The following is a 19,315-nucleotide window of genomic DNA, read 5'->3' as shown; positions in this document are numbered from 1 at the left end:
CCTGCACACATTTCCTCTTGTGATTGGCTGACTAGATGCATTCAGCTAGCTGCCAGTAGTGCAGTGCTGTTCCTTCGGCAAAGGATAACAAGAGAATGAAGTAAATTTGATTATAAAATTAAATGGGAAAGTTGTTTAAAATTGTATGTTCTATCCAAATCAAGAAATAAAATTGTTGGGTTTCCTGTCCCTTTAAATTCACTTAAGTTACATTACAAGAAAGAGGGATATAATTAAAAAAAAAAGCAAAATATTTTTATTAAACTATCCATTATTAAAGGACCAGTCAACACATTAGATTTGCATAATCAACAAAAGCAATATAACAAGACAATGCAATAGCACTTAGTCTGAACTTCAAATGAGTAGTAGATTTTTTTATAACAAATTTCAAAGTTATGTATATTTCTACTCCCCTTGTACCATGTGATAGCAATCAGCCAATCACAAATGCATATACGTATAGTCTGAATTCTTGCACATGCTCAGTAGGATCTGGTGACTCAAAAATTGTAAATATAAAAGACTGCACATTTCTTTTAATGGAAGTAAACATTTTGTATTACAATCTCAAGGTGTGTATGCCCATTTAAGCACAGATTTTAGAGGGGGTAATGTTTTTTTTATTATTATTATAAGGAGCTGTGATCGCTTTAGGGCAATGCCCTACAAAAGGCCCTTTTAAGGGCTATTGGTAGTTTAGTTTTAGAATATGGCTTTTTTATTTTGGGGTGTTTGTTTGGGGGGGGGGGGGGTATTAGAAGAGGATTACATTTTTTTATTTTTTTTTGGTAATTACTTTTTTATTTTCTGTAATGTTAGAATTTTTTTTGTAATGTTAGGTTTTTTTTATTTTTAAATGTAAGATTAGGTTTTTATTGAATTTTACAGGCAAGTTTATTTTTAAGGTAGTTATGAATTTTTTGTAAATTGGTATTTTAATTTGGGTTAAGTTAGGGGTTTAGATGTTCGTTTATCACTTTGCGATGTGGGGGGTGGCAGTTTAGGGGTTAATAGTTCAGTGTTTGTGATGTGGGGTGATAAAAGGTTTAATGGTGATTAGTGTAGTTTAGTGCAACTGTTTCATCTGGACAAACTCATTATGCAACCTTTAAAGTTGCATAATCGGTAAATGTGATTGCGCTTGCACGGTCGCCTTTATTTTCAACTTGTAAAGCACATTAGCGCTTTATGCTCCCCATAAAAAATATGGGGAGCGTAAATAAAAGTGAGTTCGCGCAAAAGCATTTGCGATAATTTTGATAGCACTCCCCTTTTCATATGGATTTAAGCATAAAGAATACTGCGATCGCATTTACGCTCCTAGCTCTAACAATAGCGCTCCACTTGTAATCTAGCCCTTAAAGGGATAGTTCACCCAAAAACTTTCTCCCCTTTAAATTATTCCCAATGATCCTTTTTACCTGCCAGAGTGTATTAAATTGGTTGCAAGTAGCTCCTTTACTCATATTTCTGCATTTGAAATAGCTGATTTAGCCGGTGGTTTCCCAACCTATACTGAAACTTTTGATATTGGCGTATACGCTATTGACAAGACTAAGTAAACACAATCAGCAGAAGGAATTAAACTCACAGTGGGATGCAGGATAGTTAAGTAATAAAATGATAATTTTCCATTGTTCTCTCTATGTATTGAGCTTTGGTGTTCCAGACAAATATAAGATAAGGAAGCAAGTGTGTGTTCACCAAGTGTTAACATAATGAGATCTGATATTACCTGAAGCTCAACCCATTGTAATAGGCTGTGGTTTCAAAGCACAAAACCAGCTACTTCAGATACACAAATAAACCCGAAAATGCAATTTCTCAAATATTTTATACCCTGCAGTTGGTATAACAAGTAATTTAATATACATTTATGGAAAAACAATTTTACAGTGTACTGTCCCTTTAATGAGCGAATATCTAAAGAGTATCAGCTAACACAGCTACCAGTCCACTACTGTCAAAGATTTTAATGTTTTATATTATTAATTTAGTATTTTCTTATTTAAAATTTTTTTTTTTTTAGAATAAAAATAACTTTAGGGACTTTTAATAAAATCTTTATTGCCACCACTTTTAAACAATACTTGTTTCTGTGTTATTATTTCAAACTACCAGGCACCCCTTCATGTTTAAATAACTGTATCTAACCCCTGTAATGTATCATTAGTTTCTCTATCCCCTAACATCTATCAATGATTTTGTCCCTCTAGTACATTTATCTGTGGTTCATTAAGATCATCTGCCCATTTCTGATACAGTTTTAGAGAAGACATCCACATGTCATAATCTGGCTGATTATGCAACTTAATCTCATCCATAACTTCCATAAATTTCTTAAGGTCTTCTTTCATGATCTCTGACCAATCTTCACCATGTTTGCAGCTCTTCTCCCAAATCCTAGATCTTCTTAGGTCTCCCCTGTTTATAGATTCATCTAAATCTGAACTAAATTCTAGCTTTTTGTCTGCAAAATTTAAATTTTCATGAAATACATTACAAAAAGATTCTTCAAACGTGTCTGCTAACTTTCCATTGTCTTCAGGTCCACCAAGTGACCATTCACAAAACTTCTCAGTCACATTTGATGAAAATTCCATGTTGTGGTAAATTTGATCTTCCAATGACACAGGTCCAACAAATGTTTTTTTCTTATGGTCCATGCCATCAGGTAACCAATCCAGACGTGGGTTGTACTTTTGCAATTCTGCTAAGAACTGTCTTGACGATTCTGTCATTTCATCTGGCGACAGCTCATTGAACTTCATTTGAAATATTGGGTAATCTGTGTACGACCACAAGACCGGTTTTTGCTTCATTTTAGTTTTGCTGCATTCTTTGACTTCTGGTGAATCAAAAGATAGCCTTTTCCATGCCTTACACTGACCTGTCACCTGCAATGATGTGTAGTCCTCCTTGCATGGGGAACAGAGCAAGTTAGAAGCCTGTCTATTATCTGACTGATCTTTAGTACATATATCATCAGTGGAGGCAAGAGAGGAAAGGATACTGTTAGCGCTGGAATATGTCTTATCTGGCCCCTCTAGCTGCTGTTCCTGTGGTTCCATTGTTCTTCAGTTGATCTATCAGCCTATGCAGCAGATCTGAAATATATTAGATGCCCCTGCAGACCATACACAATCTTTAGGAGACAAAAAATATCAAGTTACTCATGTGTTAATTTACTAGTACTTCATTTCTTTTTAAACACATGCAACAAATGTCATTTTTTGCAATATTCTTCAAACTGTAGACTAAAAGAAACCAAAAAAGGCAAGGTTTAGCTTTTCTTTCTTTTTTTTTTTTTAAATCGAGGAGAGTGGAAGAGATGACATTAAATGACTATTAAATACAGTAGAATTGCATAATTAGCAAGTGTATAATAAAAAGGCAATGCAGTAGCATTAAATCTAAGTTTAAAATAAGCAGTAGTTTTTTCTGACAAAATGTATCCTCCCCCATTTGCAGGCTCCCTGTAATATGTGACAGCCATCAGCCAATCACAGACTAGTTTAAGTATACACTGTGAACTTGTGCACATGCTCAGTAGGAGCTGATGCATCAGAAAGGGTGTTTATAAAAAGACTATGCAAATTTGATCATGGAAAGGATTTGAAAAGTCTCTTAAAACTGCACGCTCTATCTGAATCATGAAAGTTAAATTTTGACGTTTGTATCCCTTTAATGGTGGGCTTTAAGATCTAAATAAAACAAATGTATAATTAATTAATCTATAACTAACAGGTTTATAAGATTTTATATTTATTTCATGTCAGTCACAGATGTATACAAAAGTATTTTTCTCTTTTATCGCTAAGAAATTAAGATGCATATTTTATTTAAGTGAATGTATAAATGCAAATTAGATTAAATAGTTTTAACATTCTTAAAGGGACATGAAAACACAAAATGTTTTCTTTCATTATTCAGACAGGATTATAAACAACATTCCAATGTATTTCTATTATGTAATCTGTTTCCTTCTCATGGTATTCTTAGTTGAAAATATTACCTAGGTAGCCTCAGGAGCAGCAATGCATTACTGTGAGCTAGTGCTGATTGGTGACTGCATATAAATGCTTTTTCATTGGCTCAATAAATGTGTTCAGCTAGCTCCCAGTAGTGCATAACTGCTCCTTTAACAAAGGATACCAAGATAATGAAGCAAAACTCACAATAGAAGTAAATTGGAAAGCGGTTTAAAAATCACATCAGTAGTAATAGTATGGAGGTTATGTCAAACTCATTTTGACAGTTGGACACTCCCCTTTCTTCTCCCCATAACCCCGCCCTTTTCTACTCCCACTGTTACGCCCCTTTTAAATACCAATTTGATATGAAATTGATATTAAAAAAAGTGTTTTTAATACGAATTTGGTATCAAATTGATATACAATTGTTAAAGGGATTTTGATATCAAAAAGGTGTTTTTAATACGAATTTGATATCAAATTGATTAAATATTTGGCGTTTCATGTCCCTTTAATACATACGGCACACCACTTATTCCATCTTAATAAGAGAATAAAATGCTTTGCATTCTCATGTAAATACAATTTTAACAGGTTTATGAGATTTTATTAATAATTTAATGAAATATTTATATTTAAAAGATCGGTAAATACAGTATATTTGCATAATCAACAAATGCATGTTAAAAAGACAATGTCATAGCACTTAGTCTCAACTTCAAATGAGTAGTAGATTTTTATCTGATAAATTTCAAAGTTGTGTCTATTTCCACTCCTGTATCATGTGACAGCCATCAACCAATCACAAATTAATATACATATATTCTGTGAAGTATTCCACATGCTCAATAGGAGCTAGTGACTCAAAAAGTGTAAATATAAAAAGACTGTACATTTTGTTAATGGAAGTAAATTAGAGGTTTCAAATTGCATGCTCTCTCTGAATCATGAAAGTTTAATTTTGACTTGAGTGTCCCTTTTACTGATTAACTAGTAATGATGAGTTAAAGGAGCGTAAATGGGCATTTTGAGATTATAATATAAAATAATTTATTATTCATAGTAAAACAACTTTACATTATACTTTTTTTTTAGTTTCCCTCCTTTTTTCTGTAATTTAAGTGTGAAATTATGGGTGTTCCTGACCTGGAAACTGAAGGAGCTAGTGGCAGACTTCTCTGGTATAACCTTTCCACATATACAGTATATCATCTTATGTTTTCTGCTGAAACCAAACTTTGGAGATTTTGTTAACACAATGACAGTGGTAAATCCAGCTTTCTTCAGACTCAAAAGGGACAGTAAACACTTTGGCATTGTAATGTAAAATGCTTAATTATGCACAGTAAAACAAGCTAATAAACTTTCATGATTTATTTATGCCCCCTTTTCCTGCAATAATGAAAGAGCACATGACAGTCTTTGCAAGCCTAACCTTGCCACATACCTGTCCCTAATTTGTAGTTTGCTATCGTATCTGAACATAATAATGTGCCCTGTCATCGCTAGACTCAAGTCTAAATTGACTCCTCCAAATAAGAAAAGTAAAGGGTGGAGTTTGACCATTAACCGACAATTGCCGCAAACAAGGTATTAATCTATTATAATAATGTTCAGATTATGCTGATATGTTAATCTGTTAAAAGATGTTTAATTAAAAAAAAAAAAAAAAAAAAAAAAAAAGTGAACATAATATGAATATAAAAAGAAGTGATAACACCAAAAATAGATTCACTGCACTTCAATAAAATGATATATGCAGCTTGATAAAAAAAAGTCCCTTTGTATAAAGTGAGTTTTTCCTTCCAGGTTTCAGCACATGTAAAGAGAGAAAAACAATAGTGCAATACTATCACTGGATACTTAATATTAAAATTTATTAAAAACAACTATAAACCATAAAAGCAGACCAGGGAAAAAGTGATACAAAGTAACTTCCGAGACCCCCCCATAGTACTCTTTTTCAAGAAAGCTATGAGACCCACACAGGGCTTGTATGAAGTCCCAACACGGATGATACACCCCATCTTTTCACGTGACACCTCAACTTCAAATCCTATTATCCGACATACATTTCACCAAAATTACTGTTTGCTTGATTAGCTTTCTTCAAACTTGCTCTTTAAGTACCCCTGGGTGGTTTCAGATTGAATCAGCAAGCACCTAGGGGTACATAAAGAGTTATTTTGAAGAAGCTAATCATCCATGAAAAAGTCAACAGTACTTTTAATGAATTGTACGCCGGATAAGAGAACCTGCAGTTAAGAGGTGTCACCTGGAGAAATATAGTCTATCATCAGTGTTGGGACTTCATACAAACCGTGTGTTGACTCATAGCTTTCAAGCAGAGTACTCAGGTGGGTCTCGGAAGTAACTTTGTATCAATTTATCCTTGGTCTGTGACCAAATCGCTTTTTTTTTTTCCCCCCCATGCACATTGTTGTTTTTAATAAGTTGTAATATTAAAAGGGACATTATACACTAGATGTTTCTTTGCATAAATGTTTTATAGATCAGCGGTCGCCGACCACTGGTGGTCCACGAGAATATGTTGGTGGTCCTTGACACCAAAAAATAGACTTAAGTGACCAGCGCCAAAAAATATAAATTACTACAAACTCCAACTAGAAAAAATAGGTTACCCTCAAAGACCTACAGGACTAATCAATACAAAATACAAAGCACTAGGTAGCGCTGAAACCAGCTTAAGAGTAAGGATTATAGAATATATATAATAATAAAACACCTAACCTGATACTAATATGATACTACTATAATAGGCAATATGTATAATACATGTAAATATAAATTGTGAATTATGAATTGTGTGAAAAAAATCTTTTCAAAATTGGAAAAAATTATATATGAAATAAATTCTAATTCACTGGGTTTCTAGCCTAGTATATCTAATTGCTTTTCCCTGTTAAAGCTTTTCCGTTTCCAGTGGCCATTGGTTACTATTGGAAGGTGTGTCCACAGATCGTTGGTTCAAGTTTGGAGGCCGGTTGCTGTTTATTATTATGTAAGTACGGATGTAACTTCCCCTGCTATTTGCTGTGTGACATTTACTAAGAGGATTCCTTGTCCGTAGGGGAAATACCATCATTGGCTGCGACTGCCTCTTTTGTCCTGGGAACGCTCCTCTTACAACTATACACAGAACAGCATCCTTGTAGGAGCGTGGGTCCACATAGTAACAAGCCGAAAAATCGTCCACTCCTGGGAACTGTTTCTTATGCATGAACTTTTGGTTTAAGGAGTTTTTTCATACTAATTTTCTTTTTTTTCTTAATGTTGTGATTTATTATTGTATGTCTTGAATAGGTTGACCTATATTGTAATAAAGTTTTTTATATATAGATATGCAATTCTAGTATTTGTTGCTGGCATCTTCTATAGAATTGAATTTTTTCACATAGAATTTTTTTCATATATAATTTTTTCCAATTTTGAAAACATTTTATTCACACAATTCATAATTCACAATTTATATTTACATGTATTATACATATTAGTATCAGGTTAGGTGTTTTATTATTATATATATATTCTATAATCCTTACTCTTAAGCTGGTTTCAGCGCTCCCTAGTGCTTTGTATTTTGTATTGATTGGTCCTTGACACCATCAAGCAGGAATTAATCTCCACTGATGGTGTCACCCAGTTCGTGCCGCAACTCCCTACAGTGCCTGGCTGGACATCAGTGAAAACCGACGGAGGAGTTAAATTACAATCTTCCTACTCACGTTTCATAGTACTGCGCAACTTGCGTAGCTAGATTGTATTTTTAACTCCTCTCCCACATATGTATTTTCAACTCCTCTCGCCATATAAAGTCAGCAGAAGTTGGTATAGTCTTGGCTTGAAATAGTGGAATTAAAGTATACACACATACATACATACATATACACACACACACACACACACACACACTATATACGGTCCATTGGATTCAAAATTGTGAGTTTAGTGGTCCCCGAGGTCCGGAAGGTTGGTGAACCCTGTTATAGATGATCCATTTATATAGCTTTTTTTTTTTTTTTTTAAGTATAGTTTTGCTTATTTTTAAATAACATTGCGCTGATTTTCAGACTCTAACCAAGCCCCAAAGTTTTAGAATAGTTTTAGTATACCTAATCCAGCTTGCTCCTGTTTGTGTAAAGAGTCTTTTTATATGCAGAGAAAGGGGGAGGGGCAGGAGCGTATTTTGGCCTAGGCAAACAAGGCACCGGGCCTAGGGCAGCAGATTGGGAGGGTCAGCACTTTTCTGTGGCTATATTAGTAAGAAGCTTACAGTTATTTTAGAAGTATTATACAGGTATGTAAGGGAGATTTTGCCCAAAGAGCTTACATTCTAGGGGGCATAAAAGACTGCCCATGGAGGTTACAGTTTAGAGGTAGCTCTGAACCTTTTATTCAGCTAGCTATTGCCTTTAGTTCTGTTGGCTACCTGAACAGAAACCTGTTTGTTTTTTGTATATTGCAGCGACAGGTGTGTTTATATATATATATATATATATATATATATATATATATATATATAGTGTGTACACATTTATTTTGAAAATGCCATTAAAAAAAATCACTTTACTCCCTGGCCAAAAAATATCACAGCTAAAAAAGGCCTAAAAGCTTAGAGGGTAGGGGTATAGGGGGCAGCAGCATTTTGAGTGCCTAGGGCAGCAAAAAAAAAAAAAAAAAAAAAGTGTCTGCTTTTTTGCTATAGAACCACTTTCAGTGGGTTTTCCAGCTAAACTTTTTAACAGAGCTAAACTGGGAGCTTCTAAGTAAGTTTTTAAACGGTTTTATATTGGCTTTTTAGATCAGTATCTGTGCATATTATTCTTTATAATAGTGCCTATTACATGCAGTTAAATGAAAATGGTTATATACTGTCCCTTTAAGTATCCAGTGGAGTCTGGTTCCCGTTACTGTTTGATCCATCTGTACCATACACTGTGTAAACAGCTCAGAAGATTGTGAGTAGGATCCCAACATTCGGCAAAACTATAAATTGCGCGGTACGGCTATACTGCTGAAAAATTGGTCATTGCAGGTCTCCCTATTACAAGTTGCGGCGGTAGTGTTATACCGCTAGCGTTATAGCCTTTACGCAACTCCATTCCGCACTCAAAAAATTACTTTTGAGTGCAGGATTTTCACTGCAACTCTATTACAGGTTTTGCGGTCCAGCTATAATGCTAGCATTATAGTCTATACCGCCGCGATCCATTCCGCTATCTGAGACCAGTAGTTATGGATTTTGCGAAACAAAAATGTTTCACAAAACTAGTAACTAAAATGTTACAACGTACACTAACTCCCATAAACTACCAATTAACCCCTAAACCGCCACCCCGCATCGCAAATAGTATAATAAACCTATTAACCCCTAAACCCCCGCCCAACCACATAGCCAACACTAAATAAACCTTTTAACCCCTAACCTGCCGACCCAAACATCGCCAACACTAAATAAACCTATTAACCAACCCTTACACCGCCAGCCCCACACATCGCTACTACTACAAACACCCCAAAAAATAAAAATCCTAAATCTAACCCTCAAAAAAGGTACTCATTGTTCCTAAAGTCCGGCAAAGAAGGTCTTCTTCCAGGCGGCAACATCTTCATCCAGCGCAGGGACCGCTCCTATCTTGAAGAACCACACTGTGGTTTTATCTTTATATTTTAATTAACATTTATTAAAAGTTATGTTTTATCGTTACATCCTTCAGTTGGCTAGTCTACAATTGTAGCTTCCCTTATACTGAGGTCCTTTATATTTTGTGGTGATGTTGAGTGCTATTTATGTACATACTTTGACTACTCTGCAGTTGAGAATAATTTTTTTTTTACCTCTTCATCCAGGGCAAAGGCGGTGTGGAGGTGGCCGCGGAGCCCTCCAGTGTGGAGGATCCTTTTCATGCCGCACACTGAAGATTGAATGCAAGGTACTGTTTTATATTTGGGGTACCTTGCATTCCTATTGGCTGAAATTTTCAAATCAGCCAATAGGATGAGAGCTACTGAAATCCTATTGGCTGTTCAAATCAGCAGGATTTTTTTTTTTTTTAACACTTTCTCTCCATTGAGGGAAAACATGCACGTCAAGTCAGGCCTTGTGTTTTGCGCGGTATGGAGTTTAAAGCAAAATACTGCACAACAAAAGTTTTTCCGTAACTTGTAATGGCAGCGCTACGGAGAGTGCGATACTGCTCATTTTTTGCATTATTTACGCACCCAGTTTAGCGCACAACTTGTAATCTTGGTGATTGTTTTTAACAGAAACTGTGATAGTATGGCGCTTTTGTTTTTCTCTCTTTACATGTGCTAAAACCTGAAAGGAAATCCTCATCTAATACAAAGGGACTTTTCAACGAGCTGCATATATGGTTTGATTGTAGTGCAGTGAATCTATTTTTGGTCTAATTAAAAGGGACAGTCTACACCAGAAATGTTATTGTTTAAAAAGATAGATAATCCCTTTATTACCCATTCCCCAGTTTTGCATAACCAACACAGTTATATAATGTTTAGCTCTGTGATTACCTTGTATCTAAGCCTCTGCAGACTGCCCCCTTATTTCAGTTCTTTTGACAGACTTACATTTTAGCCAATCAGTGCTGACTCTTAGGTAACCCCAAGTGTGTGAGCACAATGTTATCTATGTAGCACACATGAGCTTAATGCCCTCTAGTTGTGAAAACTGTCAATATACATTCAGATAAGAGGTTTGTATATCTGTATGGGGATAAATCCTTGTACGTGGTACATATTATCTAATGGTGATTTAAGTCTAAGAGGTCGATTTATCAAGCTGCGGTGGACAGGGGCACGTGCAATCCCGTCCCCTGTCCACGCACAGCCAATCATGCGCGGGCAGGGCAAATTCGCCACCCAAGAGGTGGCCAAAGGGTAGGGAACGCTGCTTGTTAAATACGGCATGCAGTTTCTCTTGTGAGAACCTGCAGTCGTAGGCAGGCAAAATCCTGCCGAAGAGGTTGATAAATTGACCCCTAAGAGCGCAGTACGCATCATTAGATTATAATAATAGGTACATTGTTTCATGCCCAAATAAACAACCGTATAAATGGAGATTTCAATCTAAGTGCATATTATGCAGCTTTAGAATATTATAGGTATGTTATATCCATGCCCCAATACACAGTATAATGTATAATGGCTACTTTATTGGACCCTCTTTCTTATAATTTAATGATATACAATGTAATTAAACTGTTAATATGCAACTATGTTGCTAAAGTGTAGCTATATCCTTTTCAACCATATGAGAGGGCACTGTGTTAGACATTTATACTCTAATATGGTAGTACACAGCAATAATAGCCTGTGATTATGCTAATATGTAGCTATATCCTCTTAAAGGGACAGTCAACACCAGAATTTTTGTTGTTTAAAAAGATAAATAATCCCTTTATTAGCCATTCTCCAGTTTTGCACAACCAACACAGTTATATTAAAGGGACAGTCAACCATAGAATTGTTATTGTTTTAAAAGATAGATAATCCCTTTATTACTCATTCCCCAGTTTTGCATAACCAACATAGTTATATTAATGTACTTTTTACCTCTGTGATTACCTTGTATTTAGGAACCTTCTTCCAGCCCCCTGATCACATGACTGTGACTGTTTATTATCTATTGTCTTAAATTTAGCATTGTATTGTGCTAGATCTTAAAGGGACAGTTTACTCAAAATTTTTCTCCCCTTTAATTTGTTCCCAATGATCCACTTTACCTGCTGGAGTGTATTAAATTGTTTACAAGTAGCTCCTTTACCCTTATATTGGCATTTGAAATTGTTAATTTAGCATGTGGTATCCCCACCTATTCTGAAAGTTTGTGGCCGCGCGTACCAGCTATAGATAAGCTTTGTAAACACAGCCAGCAGAAGAAATTACACTCCCAGTGTGATAAAGCAGAGATAAGGTAGTAAAATGTTGATTTTCCATTGTTCTCTCAAAGTATTGGTGATTGTTTTAAGGACAGATATAAGATAAAGAAGCAGGTATATGTGCACAATGTGATGTAGTAATGAGATCTGATAATATCTACAAGCTCAACCCATTTTATTAGGTTGTGTCTTCAAAACACAAAATCAGAGCTTTAATCTACACAAATAAACCTTAAAAAGCTAATTTTCATACATTTCTTACGCTGCAGTTGGTAAAAAAAACAATCGTAAACACATTAAGGGAAAAACTATTTTACAGTATACTGTCCCTTTAAATAACTTTCTGTGCCTGAACACAGTGTTATCTATATAGCCCACGTGTACTTTCTGTCTCTTTGTGTTGAAAAGAGATTTAAAAAGCATGTGATAAGAGGCAGCCCTCAAAGGCTTAGAAATTAGCATATGAGCCTACCTATGTTTAGTTTAAAGGGACAGTCAACCCAAAAATTACTGTAACTTATTTAGATTAGTTAAATCACTATCTTTACAGTAAACTATAGCCAAATTTTCATCTAAATAAACTTTGGAAGAAAATAAACTTACTAGATCTCATCTGGCAGTTTGGAAATGGCTGCCTGACCCCTCCTTCTCTGACGTCTCCCAAAAGCTTGCACTAGTACAGGATCCTTTTCTCGAGTCTAGTAGTCTCGTCCCTGCGCGCTCCTGCAATTTCAGCTCTCTAGCAGCTGTTAATACCCGGCACTCACTGCCTCTCATCCATGCTGTGCGCTGTGTGTTACAGAGAATGAGAGGCAGTGAGTGCCGTGCAGATGTGATGGTCTGTGGCTGTGCTTTAGTTAATAAGAGTCCAATGAGATTATAGAGACATGTTTTATTTTTATTGTATTTCCCTCACTACTCAGTCCTCTCTGATGCCCTCACCGAGTTAGCCCTTAATTTGCAGTATTGACCGTTGTTCTTAACGAGCGTCTTCCAGGATTTGTCTTTTGAAAATCTGCCCACCCTGTACAAAGGAGCTGGATAAATCTGCCCTCTGGCTTTTGAATGCATTACTCTATTTGTCAGACTTATGGAAGAGTAGTACAGCTGTATTATGTTAATGCATCATCGTAATTTTTGGGTTGACTCAGCTGTCCCTTTAACCCCATGTTGTCCAAAGCAGGCAAGAGATTTCATCTGTTTCTTGCAATTATGTGCTGCAAAATTAATAATACAGTTCATATTTGTCAAAAAGCTTGATGCCCGGACAAACATAACAAGCAGAGACTAATCCACAGATCAGCCCGCAGCCTAGGGCTGGACCTACGAAACTGCGTTGTCATACCACAGTCTCAGTCAGGATCTACCGCGGAGCTGAGAGCACACTGCCGAAAAAACGGATCATTCCGGAGGAATCAGGAGAGGTGACAGGTACTCAAAATTAGCTTACCGAGCAAAGAGGGCATGAAACATATACGCGGCCACATGGCCACCTAATTGCAAGAAAGGGATGCAATCTCTTGCCTGCTTTGGACAACATGTTGTTAAAGGGACAGCTGAGTCAACCCAAAAATTACGATCAAGATTGCATCCCTTTCTTGCAATTAGGTGGCCATGTGGCCGCGTATATGTTTCATGCCCTCTTTGCTCGGTAAGCTAATTTTGAGTACCTGTCGCCTCTCCTGATTCCTCCGGAATGATCCGGTTTTTCGGCAGTGTGCTCTCAGCTCCGCGGTAGATCCTGACTGAGACTGTGGTATGACAACGGAGTTTCGTAGGTCCAGCCCTAGGCTGCGGGCTGATCTGTGGATTAGTCTCTGCTTGTTATGTTTGTCCGGGCATCAAGCTTTTTGACAAATATGAACAGTATTATTAATTTTGCAGCACATAATTGCAAGAAACAGATGCAATCTCTTGCCTGCTTTGGACAACATGGGGTTAAAGGGACAGCTGAGTCAACCCAAAAATTACGATGATGCATTAACATAATACAGCTATACTACTCTTCCATAAGTCTGACAAATAGAGTAATGCATTCAAAAGCCAGAGGGCAGATTTATCCAGCTCCTTTGTACAGGGTGGGCAGATTTTCAAAAGACAAATCCTGGAAGACGCTCGTTAAGAACAACGGTCAATACTGCAAATTAAGGGCTAACTCGGTGAGGGCATCAGAGAGGACTGAGTAGTGAGGGAAATACAATAAAAATAAAACATGTCTCTATAATCTCATTGGACTCTTATTAACTAAAGCACAGCCACAGACCATCACATCGCTGCCTGCCCGGCACTCACTGCCTCTCATTCTCTGTAACACACAGCGCACAGCATGGATGAGAGGCAGTGAGTGCCGGGTATTAACAGCTGCTAGAGAGCTGAAATTGCAGGAGCGCGCAGTGACGAGACTACTAGACTCGAGAAAAGGATCCTGTACTAGTGCAAGCTTTTGGGAGACATCAGAGAAGGAGGGGTCAGGCAGCCATTTCCAAACTGCCAGATGAGATCTAGTAAGTTTATATTCTTCCAAAGTTTATTTAGATGAAAATTTGGCTATAGTTTACTGTAAAGATAGTGATTTAACTAATCTAAATAAGTTACAGTAATTTTTGGGTTGACTGTCCCTTTAAACTAAGAATACCAAGAGAAAAAAGCAAATTTGATGATAAAAGTAAATTGGAAAGTCAATTAAAATTAAAAGTCCTATCTGAATAATGAAAGTTTAATTTATACTTGACTGTCCCTTTAATATACTTTTTACTTCTGTGACTAACTTGTATCTAAGCATCTTCTGACCGCCCCTAATCACATGACTTTTAGTTCTTATCTATTGACTTGCATTTTAGCCAATTAGTGCAGTGTCTGCCACTAGCGTGATCACAATGCTATCTATATGGCCTACATGAGCTTGCTCTCCCCTGCTGTGAAAAGTAAATAAAATAGAGGCAGTCTTCAAGGGCTTAGAAATTATCATATGTGCCTTCCTATGTTTGCTTTCAACTAGAATACCAAGAGAACAAAGCAAAATTGTTGATAAAAGTAAATTGGAAAGTTGTTTAAAATTACATGCCCTATTTGAAAAATGAAAGTTTTTTTGGACTTGACTGTCCCTTTAAAACATCCAATTCAGCTACCAAAATAGAGTATAAGTAGTGTCTATTAAATGCAGTTAAATAAAAATTGGTGTAAACGGTCCTTTTAAAGCAACATAAAACCCATTTTTTCATGATTCAATTTTACACAACTTTCAAATCTACTCCTATTATCAAATTTGCTCCAGTCTCTTGGTATCCTTTGTTAAAGGAGCAGCAAAGCACTACTTGACACATTGGGTGAACCAGTGACAAGAGGCATGTATGTGCAGCCACCAATCAGCAGCAAACTCACATTAGGGCATTGCTGCTTATGAGCCTATCTATGTATGCTTTCAAATAAAAGTAATCAAATTAGAGAATTGGAAATGTGTTTCAAATTGCATGGTAGGTTAAATGAAATGCCCCTACAGCTATGTATATCAAAATAATCCATTCTATAGCAAATATATATATATATATAGTATTTTTAATTCGGTACGGTATTGCTAATTTTACAAGGGACCATCAAGCAGCTTTTAAATAGACTTCCGGTAACTCATTCGCTGCTTCGTTAATCCTCATATAGTAAGAATTGTTACGTTGACCGTTAAAAGTCACCTACCTTAAAATATCCTACCGGCGTTTGGCAATGTACGGAACGGTAAATTCCACTCCATTACCTGTATAAAATTATTTTAAAAAAAAAATCGACGCAAAGGGAGAATACCAGGTACATGAAGGGTAAAAAATAAACTGACCGAAAGCTCTTAGCTCTAGAGAAATTATACTGAATTGCGCTATTTTTTTTAAACAAAGTACAGACTCGCAGCTTTATCATTGGTCTGTGCCCAGTCACTGCTATTGGTGTGCGCCGTGTAAGACGCCCATGATTGGTTGCTCCTGCAGCTGATGATAGCGCGTGCGGAAAGAGTAAAATTTATACTGAACGTAATTCCTAAATATCTATTTATTATATGATGCATTTTGAGTTGTATATTTGTATTCAGAACTATTTATTTTCCGCCCAGTATACAAGGTCCATAATATAACGCCTGACAGAACATTTCTTACTACATTATTTGCTTTTCAGCGCCATGAAGCGTCGAGTACTTCTCACGCACAGCCTAACTCGTGTAGTTCAATCACAATACGGATTTTCCTAAACCAAAAATCGTATTCTATCCACCTCTTAGTTAATAAATATGTATGTAAAACTAATGCGGCTCTATTATTAACTTAGTCAAGACTATGGTTTTCATGTTCCATTGTAGGTAAAATGTAACAAAGTTAGCATCACCAACTGGTAAAACAAACAAAAAAAAAAACCTACTGTTTTTCATTTAAAACATTTCAGATTACTGTTGAGGCTGCAGAAGTGTGTAGTGTACTACAATACATGTTGCAATACAATATATAATATGATTCACTTGTGAGTAAATAAAGGCAATTGTAATAGGATATAAAGAAAATATCAATATAAACGTCCTGCTGGCATAAACATATTTTACACTTTTTGCTATTGAGCCCTTCAAGCACACACATTTTATGCAATGTTATGTAAAATACATACTTTATGCTTACTCTGTTCCAGGTCCAGCTTCTCTGCATTCTACAGACTTGAGTGTATCGTTATCAGATATACAAACCTGAGAGCATGTATAGGGGGGGAGGTATGCTGCTGATACGTGAGAAACTTTACCCAATTGGCAAATGCAGTACCGGGCTTGCAGCAAGTTGAATACTACTAATTAGCATCTTAAAAGGTCTGAGAGACTGTTTGTAACGCCCGAAGGCTCTGGTTACTTCTACTGTTTGTTTATACTTCGTGAACTTTTATCACCTACAAAGAGCTGAATAGGGATTTATTTATGAATGGAACTCAAGTTGCTGGTTACATATCTATGGTTTTGGAATAGGTTTATCATTTTCTTTGATATTATGACAAGCATATAACTTGTGATTAGGTTTAATTCTTGCAGGTATTCTTTAAAATGCAGTTCTAATATTAATATCCTATTATTATTATAAGTGCACTTCCAATGTTAATATGGTCTACTTAATATCTTACTGGGGTTTTTTTTTCACACAGACATGTATTGTAAGTGTAATGGGTAATAAAGTAAGTATATACCTGAAACTACAAACTGTATTTTAAGAAAAGAAGTATTTGTTTAAATACAAGGTATATTTAGTTCATTTTTAGGAATTCCATGATATGTTAAAACCATCAGTAAGACTCTTTGTAAAACAATGGGTGGTTTATCAATTGTTTTGAGTTATCAAGGGTTACCTTATTTTTTTTCAACATCTAGTTTCTGTTATGAAGGGAACACAGAGGTGTGCTAATTAAAGGCACAGTATATACCATTTGTCATATAATGAAGAATAATATGTACAGATGCTGATCTAAAAATCTAGTATAACACTTTTTAAAAAATTACTTAGAAGCTCCCAGTTTTGCCCTTTTTGATTAAGTTGACTGGGACACCCAGTGAAAGCAGACACTCCCCCTCCCCCTTCCTCTGCATATTAAAAGACTCTTTACACAAACAGGAGCAAACTGGAGTAGGTATACATCCGTATTTTCCTAAAACTTTGGGGCTTGGTTAGGAGTCTGAAATTAGCACGTTATTTAAAAATAAGCAAAACTATACATTTTTATAACTACACTATCAGATGGGCTATATAAATGGATCATCTATAAAACATTTATGCAAAGAAAAATCTAGTGTACAATGTCCCTTTAAGTTAAAGGGACAGTCTACCATAGAATTGTTATTATTTTAAAAGATATATAATCCCTTTATTACCCATTCCCCAGTTTTGCATAACCAACACAGTTATATTAATATACTTTTAACCTCTGTGATTACCTTGTATCTAAGCATCTTCTTCCAGCCCCCTGATCACATGACTGTGACTGTTTATTATCTATTGTCTTACATTTAGCATTGTTTTGTGCTAAATCTTAAATAACCCTCTGTGCCTGAACACAGTGTTATCTATATGGCCCACGTGTACTTTCTGTCTTTTTGTGTTGAAAAGAGATTTAAAAAGCATGTGATAAGAGCCCTCAAAGGCTTAGAAATTAGCATATGAGCCTACCTATGTTTAGTTTAAACTAAGAATACCAAGAGAAAAAAAGCAAATTTGATGATAAAAGTTAAAAGTCCTATCTGAATAATGAAAGTTTAATTTATACCAGACTGTCCCTTTAAAGCAGAGATGTGGGTGCAGTGTATGCACCGCAAATCTAATTAGCACATTACAAAGTACAAAGGAAATTTTACAGAAGTTTTAAGACTAGCAAGTTAGACAACTGAAAATATTTAATTGCAGTTGCCCTAAATCATGGAAAGGTCAAAAAGCAAAATGGTAAGTAACAAAGCAGGATTTACTGAGACAAGTGGAAAATACATGTGTTGTTTGTATCAAATTATGTTAAAACTTCTTGTAGTAATGTAAACAGAGTAACATTATTAAATGTTTAATTGGACATTAAACACTAAGGTAATGTATGTATGCAGATGACCTATATATACACCCCATTTTATTTTGTACTTAAAGGGACACTGAACCCAATTTTTTTCTTTTGTGATTCAGATAGAGCACGCAATTTTAAGAAATGTTCTAATTTACTCCTATTATCAAATTTTCTTTGTTCTTTTGCTATCTTTATTTCAAAAAGTAGGCATCTAAGCTATTTTTTGGTTCAGTACTCTGGACAGCACTTGTTTATTGGTCGGTTAAATTAATCCACCAATCGGCAAAAACAACCCAGGTTGTTCACCAAATATGGGCCGGCATCTAAACTTACATTCTTGCTTTTCAAATAAAGATACCAAGAGAATGAAGAACATTTGATAGTAGGAGTAAATTAGAAATTTGCTTAAAATTGCATGCTCTTTCTGAATCACAAAAGAAAAAATTTGGTTTCAGTGTCCCTTTAAAGGGATATGAAACCCAACATTTTCTTTTGTAATTCAGACAGAACATGCAATAAAAATAATCTAATTTACTTCTATTATCAAATTGGCTTAATTCCCATGGTATTCTTTGTTGATGAGAAACCTAAGTAGGTGTCTGGGGACCCACATGGCAGGAAATAGTGCTGCCATCTTGTGCTCTTGCAAAACTGCTGCCATATAGTGCTCCATACATCGGCACACTCCTGAGCTTACGTCCCAGGAATTTCAAGAAAGGTACCAAGTGAACAAAGAAAATTTGATAATAGACGTAAATTAGAATGTTTTAAATTATTTTTATTAGCTAGTGTTGTTATGAGTGTAACTGTACTGTTAAAGATACTTTTGATCTGTTTGTGAGACCTTTTTTGTTTCGCTAAACAATT

The 19,315-nt window shown here is 35.7% G+C and overlaps 1 protein-coding gene across 3 annotated transcripts; it reads right to left on the bottom strand.

Moving 5' to 3' along the window:
- Positions 1-233: 233 nt before the first annotated feature.
- Positions 234-16,654, bottom strand: LOC128659442 (uncharacterized). 3 transcript variants are annotated; one of them, XM_053713069.1, is made up of 2 exons: positions 16,535-16,654; positions 234-3,148 (listed from the first exon to the last, which is right to left on the bottom strand). In XM_053713069.1, the coding sequence occupies exon 2, from the start codon at positions 3,072-3,074 to the stop codon at positions 2,199-2,201; it is 876 nt and encodes a 291-aa protein (XP_053569044.1). In that variant the 5' UTR covers positions 3,075-3,148; positions 16,535-16,654; the 3' UTR covers positions 234-2,198. The 3 variants fall into 3 exon arrangements, with proteins under 3 accessions (XP_053569044.1, XP_053569046.1, XP_053569043.1); XM_053713071.1 differs by having other exon boundaries at positions 16,546-16,615; XM_053713068.1 differs by lacking the exon at positions 16,535-16,654 and adding an exon at positions 15,587-15,722.
- Between the last annotated feature and the right edge of the window lie 2,661 nt (positions 16,655-19,315).

This window comes from Bombina bombina, chromosome 5, assembly GCF_027579735.1.
Source record: "Bombina bombina isolate aBomBom1 chromosome 5, aBomBom1.pri, whole genome shotgun sequence".
Classification (NCBI taxonomy): domain Eukaryota; kingdom Metazoa; phylum Chordata; class Amphibia; order Anura; family Bombinatoridae; genus Bombina; species Bombina bombina.
The sequence above is the reverse complement of the archived record's forward strand: the minus strand, read 5'-3'. Positions and strand labels throughout refer to the sequence as shown.

Excerpts from the sequence above, each read along its gene's own strand:
- LOC128659442 (XM_053713069.1), bottom strand. The coding sequence starts at position 3,074 with ATGGAACCACAGGAACAGCAGCTAGAGGGGCCAGATAAGACATATTCC.